At 48.7% G+C, this 9,730-nt stretch overlaps 1 protein-coding gene across 1 annotated transcript in view; it reads right to left on the bottom strand.

Moving 5' to 3' along the window:
- FAM167A (family with sequence similarity 167, member A) overlaps positions 1–8,898 on the bottom strand; it is a 10,324-nt gene extending 1,426 nt beyond the window's left edge. The window contains exon 1 of the mRNA XM_010137898.1: positions 8,527–8,898. Coding sequence (XP_010136200.1) covers positions 8,527–8,898 — 372 coding nt within the window. The remainder of the gene's footprint in view (positions 1–8,526) is intronic.
- Between the last annotated feature and the right edge of the window lie 832 nt (positions 8,899–9,730).

Raw genomic sequence — 9,730 nt, 5'->3', positions numbered from 1 at the left:
TCTTTCCCTGGTGTTGCCTCATGCAGGACGTGAACTGGCACTGTAAGGAGCCCCTTGGCACCATGGATCCTGATTCTGTTTTGTTTGAGGGTTTTTTTTTTCCTCCTAAAAGCTTCCTGGTTCAGTCTTGTCCTCATTGACTTCTCAGTGCATGGGATGATGCCCCGAGCTCATCTCCATCTGCACAGTGGAGCTGCCCTGACCCCAACTCCATCCTTTACCTCACTGTTTTGATCTCCGTCACTGGTTTCTTGCCTCCCTGAGGTTTGATCCAGGTCAGAACTGACCTAGACTACATCTATAGCAGCAGATTACATAGTGCATTGCAGCAAAGTCTTCTCCACTCAGTTGTGAACAAGGTCCTGGCATCCTGTGAGCTTAGGCCAGCTCTTACAGCCCCAAACAATTCCCCACGGGCCTTTTTCAGGAGTTAACACAGTGGGATTCATCCTCAGTAAGCATTTGGGATACAGCCATCTTGTCTGGATTTTAACAGCATGGACGTGATCAGACTGTACCAGTTTGCCTCCAGGCCTGAAGAAATGAGCTGTTTCGTTTACAAGTACAGATGTAGCTCTGGGGGTGGGGGGTAAATTTATTGCTGGTCTGGTGACTTGTACATGAAGCTGCAGAAGGGGAGGGAAAATATCCCTCAGGGGGCTCTGCAGGTGGCCCTGGTATTTCTACATGAGACCTTTCCAACGCCTGGTGCATGGGCAACAAGGATGTGAACTAGACCACCCTTGGGGTTGCTCTAGCTTGTGGCATAATCCCTCCTCCTCCAGGCAATGCCTCCAAAGATGTGAGGATTACCCGTTGCAGCACTGCTAGTCTTAGGAGGTTGAAGAGCTTGGAGGGAAGCCTGGGTCTGCTCCAGCTGTTTTCTACAGCTGTGGGGATGCTGTGCTCAGAACCTAAGCCGAGAGCTGACATGAGTATAATGAAAGTTAATCCGAGCCAAGCAAGGCTTTTTTCACTCCTGCACCATGGAGGCACCCTGGAGGACCTTACCTGGTGCTCTCAGCCAGAAATTGGACTCCAGCTCAGTTGCCTGGAGAGGATTAAGTCATCTTTGTACAAATCTAGAGGGAATCTCTCGTGAAATCTCTCTCGAATTGTCGGCAACTTTGTGGCCATTTACCTTCTTAAAAAAGCCACTGTATCTTTGCAGACCTTCCTGTACCTACCTGCAGATCTGCCTTTACCCCCAGCAGAGTAATGCCACTTGGCAGAGTTTTCTTCCCCCGCGTAAGTTGCAATGAAAAATGATTACTTTTGTCGATATTTTCCCCTTCATGATGAATGCCGCGACTTGGTGTTTTATCAGGAAGACGATCATGGGCATTACTGAAGTGACCCTTGGTTGTTCTTTCTTGTCAGTTCATCAAGCTACATAAGAAATGTCAACAAATGCTTTCATTAAATGCTTTGAGGAATGTGGAATAAAAAACCAACACCAAAAAGGGTTTAAAAAGGAATTACGAGGTCATTGTGGAGGGGATATGAGTTGGAGACTGCTGGTTTTCTCTTGCAAGCCAGATTTCCACTTTCAGACCGGTTCTTGCTTTCCCTGTCTTTTGAGGAAGCTGCCTTGATTTCATGCAAGCTGGTAGACAAAGCTCTCCAGGGTATTTTCTTCATGTGCTCAGATTCCAGACACCCTTCCTTACCCCCATCAGACCTGCTGACCCTGGTGTTTGTTGAAACAGCCTTTTCCGCAGCTGCGTGGCCTGTAGGGTGGGGGCAATGTGGCATGGGGCAAAGCGGCATGAGGCAAAGCCACCACCTGTCTACATTGATCACCTGCACTGTGACACCATCTTAGACACAGCTCTGCTTGGCTGTGTTCTGGGGCTGAACAGGGAAGCGATGGTGACCTGTCATCAGCCAAGGCTTTCCCAGGGGGATAAAGCCTTCTTCTGTCCTCCAGGAAAGAGAGGAGATGGGTGAGGAACAAAGGTTATTTGATGATTGGACTCAATGATCTTGAAGGTCTCTTCCAACCAGATGACTCTGTGATTCTGTGAAAGCCTGCCGCTAAAGGACTAAAGGATGCCATGCAAAACGAGGAGACAGGGTGTGAGGGCTGTCACTGCTTGCACCTCTTGGGAGGCCCCTCAGCTTCTTGAGGGCTCAGAAGTGCCTTGCATGGTGATAGGTCCATGGAGGCAGGTCCATGAGGTGATGGCTGGGCAGGAAGCAGGCCCCACCATGGGCAGGAAGTGTGGGCTGTGCTGCAGAGCATGGCCTCTCTCATTCCTCCTGCTCATCATCAAGACTTTGCTTGAGATATAAACACTCTGTCTTCCCTCTGTGGACTTGTCCTTTCAAACTTTGCTTTGTTCAAAACCACTCAGAATATTAGCAAAAGTTGGGTCTGAGCCCAGAAGCCCTCATTCTCCTTCTCTTTCCCAGAGGTTCCTCACGAGTACTAGAAAATTCAATCCGTCCCATGCTGAGGACCAATCCATCTCTAGAAATGATTAATGATTTCTTTTTAAAAGGAGCACTGTCAGGTCAGCAGAGCTCCACAAAGCTTCCTGGAAAGAAATAATGGGATTACAGGGCCCACATCACGGGAAGCCGTGGGGTTTCGGTTTACACAGTTCAGCCACAGGGCCGATCACCACAGTGTAACTCAGTGCACCAGTTCATCTGCACGGGGTGACAGCACGACCTCACGCGCTCTGTGCAATGTCCTGGAGAAACCCACTGGGAACACCCCGCAGAAGCCGTGAGTTTTGCTTCCTTCAAGTCTCACAGGCCAAACGCAGGAAAAGCCTTAGGTATGTCTTACTCACACAAAGCACTTTTTAACCCATTCTGCCTCTTGCTCTTCGCCAGCTCCATCAGGCAAAGAGCTGCGTTTCTCCTGTGTGGTTGGAGCACGCTGCTGAAGTGGACAGGCTGCCGGTTTGAACTTCCCTGGGCGGGAGGGGGAACCAAACCCGGGTTCTTCCTCAGCAGAGTTGCTCCTGCAGCTCCTAGGCTGAATCACAAAGCTGGACTACAGAGGCCCAAAGTCTTACAAACCTGGGAAGGATTTTCTGCTTGGATTTGGCCTCAGAGTCTCCCAGGAATGTTTAATATGGAGGAGGGTGAGAAAGATTTGGATGCATCCTCGCCTGCTGTCCTGTCTAGGTGGCTTAGCCCAAATAGGTAGAAGCAGCCCAAGGTGTAGCCCAGACCTGTCTTCAAGTTTGCCTTAATCATATGGTCACAGAAGGGAACACCAGTAATGTTCTTATTGCCAGTGGTGCATCTTCTCCCCATATTGCTAGGGCACATGTATCAGCAGAGAGCACCTCCTGACATGGAGATGTGGAGCTCCTTGGGACCTCTTCCCAGAGGAGAAATGTCCCATGGACAGAATCCCAGTCTGTGGCTCGTGAAGCTCAGGGTGATGATCTGTGGAGAAGAGGCTGCTCCTGTGGGTCTAGTCTTTTTTGTTTCCAGAAGATCAAAAGAAACCTAAAGCTAAGCTGGTGCTCACCTCACTGAGCACAGCCACTTGGGTTCAAACACAGAGAAACACTTCAGAGAAGTCAGTTAAGTCTGTGTTTTCGTTTGAGGCTTCATCTTCAAAGGTGCTCAGATGGCACCCTGCCATGGCTAATTTTAGATGCTCATGCCATTGTGGTGAAACCCACAGCCCCAAATGAGCTATCTAATCTCCTTCTGCAGTGCCTGGGAGTTACACACCCCCAAAGTTCTGGATACTTCTGCCAGCTGACACATGCAGAACCTGACGTGAGTCCCAAATCTCACCTTTCTTCAGTGTTTAATCTGTATTGACTCCCTCAGAACGGATCTTCATTATTACCTTTGCTACAGGAGGTAGTTACCGCTGGTTTTTGCTAAATTAAGGGGTGATAAAGCGCATTCAGGATTGGGAATGGTGTACCCAGGACAAAGATCACTGCCAGAGAAAAAGCAAAAAGCCTGGCCGCTTAGCATCTGTGTGAGGCGAACGAAGAGCCGTCTCAGTGGGCTTACACAGGAGAAGAGGACATCGTTTCCCAGAGCTGCAGTTACATTTATGCTATGTGCATAAATCCACAACCACCCTTTGAAACTCCTTCTCTCTCCAAAACAGGGTGGCTGCACCCAGACTGTCCTGGGGCATGGTCCTGTTTTGTGATAGCTCCTAAACCGTGCCCCAGCTCTAGCAATTTAACAGTGGGCATGACTACGCCTTGGTGCCTGTGCCTGTGCCTAAATGCAAGTACAGACAAATCCTTCCTGGATCTGCTACGTAGCAGAGGACTCCCAACGCAGGACAGTCGCCATCACCACATCCATGCTCTAGACTTTTTCTCCTCGTCTCAACCTCCCAACAACCTCAGAGCAATCTGCAACGAGGCTCATGACAACACTGTTTTGGTGCCTAATCATTGTTTAAGTTCAGTTAAGTATTTGTTCAACCAATATCAGTATCCCAAATGGAGATAATAGCGCTTAACGTTTAGTAACACATGTCTGACCAACAGGACAAAAGTGTTTTATGATTTCCCAGGAGAGCGCATCAGACATTTATGTTCCTTTTCAAGAGTCTTTCCTTCATTCTGCCTCAGACACTGCGGATTTCAGTGCTGAATGTCGGCTAATTTGAGATGGAAAGAGTATTTTCCTACTGGGGCAAAGTCAGAACTGTCCTAAGCTCTTTCGGTTCATAGCGGAGTTTTGTGCTTTAACCACATTCAGGAGGAAGAGGACTTTGAGGGCTTAGTTTTAGAACTTGTAAAACCTGACAAATTTCAAAAATAAGGAGGAAAATACAGTGTGATCACTCTGATCCTCAGGTCTGTCAGCATACTGTGGTTGTTGATGGCTTTACTTTCAGCACTGATGAAGAGCAGCCACACTTGACAGCACAAAGTCGAACGGGAGGACAAGGAAGAGGCAGGAGGAGTTGGGGAGGGAAGCGCTCGAGCCCTGGGGCCCATTAGCACATGCTGAGAGCTGCAATTTGCTCTTACACCTACACAGAGCCTCTCAGCACAAAAACAAGAGCAGGAGTTTGCACGTCTGAATAAATCAGCTTCTTGGGGCCAGATTCTCAGCAGGTCCCAGCTGACGTGGCTGGCTGGAACTCAGTAGGCATATGCCAGTCCTATAAACCAGGGCCAGGACTTGATGTGCAGAATCGGGTCCTGGGATGGGTCAGGCCAGGTGAAAGACCAACAACAGCAGATGCACGGTAAGACCTTGGGTTTGTCCTTTGCTTCACTTCTGAACGTGAGGAGCCTGAACCCAGCTGAAGCTGAACCAGAGCAGACTCTTTTTGTGTGAACTGGAAGTGATGCTTCAGATCTTACAGGTAACTTTAATTTTGAAGTTGGGCGTACCTGAACTATCAATTCATCAGGCAACTAACCCATGCCGTGGCCTATTCGGTAGCACCATGGTCTAGAGGAAGTTTGAGCATACACATAGTACTAATTTCACTTAGGTGCCTCTACTAGTTTTGGCTGGGATAGAATTAATTCCAAAACTGGGTGGTCCCGTACATATTGCCTGTTGGGAACAGTCCCCATCACGTGTAAACTCCTGAAGCTCCAACCGTTTGGCAAGGTGCTGTCTGGTACAAGCCAAGACCATGCTGGGGCTGTGCTATGAAATAACCCAGCCTAACCAGCTTGGGAGGAGGGTTACACCATGTGGGTGCTGGAGCTGCATGCCCGGTGTTGTTGCATTTCATTCAGTAAGGACACGGGCTGGTGTACCTCTTTTCTGGCTAGAAATCACCACATTCACCAGCTTTTGCCCTTTCATTGGATATCTGAATCCTGCATACCCTAAACTGAATTCTCATGAAGAACTCTGTAGAGTGGGAGGGAATTCACCCTGCAGCAGAGGACAGTGTGGTGGAGGCAAATTTCACCCCACTTACGAATCTTCGGTCATTTAGACATGATCTTCAGAAAGCTGTCGGGGATACTCAACTCTCGCTTGGGGCAAGGCTGGGTCGCGTGCTGCTCCCAGGTCTATGGTCTCGTACCAGAAGGGTTGATCGTCCACCTAGGGTGACCTTACCCAAGGTGTGGTGTGCTGGTGTCCTGCCCGGCTGCCCCAAGCAGGGTGCTGCCTGAGGGGTGCTGCCCTTTCTGGCTGTGGTTTATAAACTTAGATGTACCCATATCTTGCTGTGAAGCCTTCCTGGCTTCCTGTGGCTTTACTGCCACAACATGGGGATAAATGAGGAAAAATCCTGGTTGTGTTGAGATGTGTGGAAGCTTGTTCACTTATTTGAAAAGAAACTGGATTTCACCCTCAAAATGTAATGTGAAATGCATCTTTTTGTTCCAGCCTCCCAGCATCGTGTGATGGCCTCCCTGTGTTCTCGCTCTTCCCTGGCAGCTCTTACCCAACAATAGTTCCTCCAGCGTAGCTGTTTGGCTCTGTGGTCAGTCAAATAGCTGCTCTCTCTTTTGGGGAAATTGTTCTAAATTACATGAGTCACGTCCAGATCCAGCAAAGACTGGTGTAATTAAGAGGCAAGAAAATAGAAGATGAGGAGCTGCTAGGGTTTGCTTTGCCCTTTTTCTTCTTTAATTTAAACATTTAGTTTAAATCAGATGGTGTTTTATATACCACACCCCAGTCTAAAGGGTAGAATCAGACTCTGAGACAATTTATACTTCCATCATGGGCAGAAATCTAAAGAACAAACAAAATCTTTTAAAATCCATGGCTCTGAGAAGGAAAATCTGCTTCTTAATGTCTTTGGACATCCTGAGATGTGGGTTTTACATCAAGTGCACTGTGAATTTAAGATTGAATCACAGATACAAGCACAGACCCAGATTCAGGTCTCGGCTCTGGAGCTGAGGTTCTCCAGACTGCTGAGTGATTTTATGAGGTCAGTCCAAAACTCTTCCTAATAGTACTGGATTCCCGCCTTCTGAAAGCCATGGTCCTGAGAAACAGCTCAACCACTGAATCTGTGACATCTGGAATCCCCTCTGAAAATAACTTCTCTAGAGATCACTTGAGCTGGGCAAATACAGCCCAAGAGCAACAAGAAGTTGACAAATAAATATTATCTGAAGCAAAAGTTGCAGAGAATTTGTAAAAACTTTTATTTGCTGTTGTGCACAAGAAGTTTTCCTCAAAGGCTTTCAGTGCTTATAAAAAAAAAAAAAGCATTTGCGCAGGCAATTTTCCAATTAGGAACAGAAACAAAGCCATGTGACATGATTTGTTTCCAGTCATGTGAGCCAAGTGATAAAGATTTGTCATTCCAGTGAGGAGAAGGGAAGGATCACTGGGAAGTGTGGTCTCGGTGTTTGCTTGCTCTTACACCTGTGAAGAGCACTGGGGCCCATTCTCCAGCCCTGAAACCAGCTGCCCTGGTCCAGTCATGTCCATCCTATCGACGCCCTGTGGCCTCCAGAAAAGATGTGCTGCAACTATGCTTTCTCCTGGGAATTCTCCCCAGGTTGTACTGACTCCTGAGCTGGGTTGGGAGCTGCTTGGATCAGCACTAGTTGGGCCAGGCCAAATTTGTGCCAAAGACTGTGATAGGAACATGAGGTGTAAAAGACGAGCTTCCAGCACCCATTCCCTGGCTCTGTGCATTTTCCTAACATAGGTGTAGCGTTTTTGTCTTCCCTCTGCGAAACTACCAGATTCTAACTACCAGAAATAAACACACATGTAAGACAGGACCCAAGGTCGGGGTGGGAGGATGACTGAAACGTGAACCGGCTTCTAATGAATCAGGAGCCCCCTCGTAAGGGCTGGATGAGGAGGGGTCTGAGATACGGTTCTGGCATCACGCATACTGCAGAAAAAGGAATCTTATTCATTAGATATTCCATGGTCAGAACAAGGGGTTTCCACCACAGTTTGAAACAAAAGGAAGCAGTTGGTCTCACTGTGCAGAAATGGCTTGGGGGAAGCAGGTTATCAGAAGACCTTACAGAGAGTTAAGAGTTAAAATAAAAAGCAAGGAAAAAGGGGGAATTAGGCCAACACTTGGAGGTTAGATGCACTAATGACTGTTAAATGCAGTGGTCAGCAAACAGCCTTCTGCTGAGGGAGTTCAGAAACCACCAACAGCCACAAGCTGCAAGGGCAGGTCCAGAGGACGGATCTAGTCATGCATTCTTCCCTCAGCCCTGACGAAGCATCCTTTCCTGATCCCCATGAGAGATAGGCCATTGCTACAGCAGCACCCACGTCTTCATGGTGTGTTCATACCTGCTGTATTCTTTGGAGTGCTGAGAAACAGAGAAGCAGGGAAGCAACCACAAGCTGCCATATTTCCCCAGCATGCTGGATGTCAGCAGAGATGTTGAGATGGACCCAGCTCCTTCTCTGAGGGTATGAGTGCTCTGACATTTGCCTTTTCCCTTCCCTGAGCTGCTCCTGCTCCCACCAGCCACAGAAAAAGCAGTGACTGACTGTTGCATTTTCACTTGGGGCTGAAGGCAGGTAGGAACAAGGAGTCACTTGTTTCCTCATTTTTTTTTTTTAAACCCTCTTGAAAAAACTTGTTAACAGGGACAGGAAACCACTTACCAGTTCCTTCCTGAGCCACGTCAAAGCTTCGTCAATGCTCTCAAAGCCACCTATTCTCCCTGAGGTAAGAGTCACCTTGTCCTGGGCAGGGTTCCCATTGAGATGCAGCTGCACCTTCCTCAAGGGGACAGTCTCCCCCATTGCCTTTTTGGCCTCAGTTGCCTCCTCCTCTCCTGCTGGCTGAGTGCTCTTCCATGCCTGCTCCTCCAACTTTGCCTTCCACTCCAAGTAGGACGGGCGCCTGGTCTCCAGTCTCAGCTTCTCTGTCAACGCCTTGAGGCTCCTCAGGTGGTCATCAGGAGGAGCAGCACCTCCAGAGCTGGTATCTGCATTGTCTAGAGCCTCTTCTCTTTGGATTTTGGGTAGAGACATCCTCTCTGGGAGTCAAACAGCATAAGGGTGTGCTGCAAAAGGCTGGGGATGGAGGTGGGAAACCCTCAGGGCTGGAGCAGCTCCTGCAGCATGACAAACACAGCCACTCGAATGACAGCCACGGTGGTGGTGGTTGCTCCTGCTCAATCACTGTACCAGCCTTGGATGAACACCTAGAAGAAAAACAGAGGGTTGGTTTCCAGTTTGAGAAGGAAAAGGGAGTGAGAAGGGTAAGACTGATCTTGCTGCAGAGGAAGAAGCAAGGGCTTTGGGAGAGGCACAGTGCCAAGGTGCTCCTGGGGAGTGTTAGCTCACTTCAGCTATCTGACTACTTTTGGGGCAGAAACAGACAGGCTCCAGCTTTTAGGGAGGCTCTGGTTACCTACATCCCTAGTCTCAACTCAAGGGACCACGAAAGGCTTGCCAAGAAGGCCAGGGCATGTTCACAGTCCCCTCTGGAGCCTTATCACACAACCCAATGTCCTCTGGAGACAGCAGTGGCTGTTGCTGGGGCTCTATGTGTGCTGCTTTACTCATTTGCTGGTGGGAAAGCCTACATCTTTCTTCTTGGACTAGGTGAAGTAAGACAACCCAAACTTCTCCTAAGAGTTTGAGCCAAGAGAAGAGCTGGGAAACATTGTGTCATCCATGCTCCTCCCAACCCCCACCCCCTCCCTTGCTGCTCCAGGTTTTACAGTTTTGTGTTTAGGTCTAGGTTTGCTGAAGAAGCCAATCTGCAGCCATAAGATTCAGCTCCTTCTCGTCCAGCAGGTTCAGGGCAGGATCATGGTCCCTGGCCGAGTGTGGGATTAGCTGTGGTGCTATCATGGCT

Source organism: Buceros rhinoceros, unplaced genomic scaffold (genome assembly GCF_000710305.1).
Source record: "Buceros rhinoceros silvestris isolate BGI_N320 unplaced genomic scaffold, ASM71030v1 scaffold2896, whole genome shotgun sequence".
NCBI lineage: Eukaryota > Metazoa > Chordata > Aves > Bucerotiformes > Bucerotidae > Buceros > Buceros rhinoceros.
This window is presented reverse-complemented; position numbering and strand designations above follow the sequence as displayed.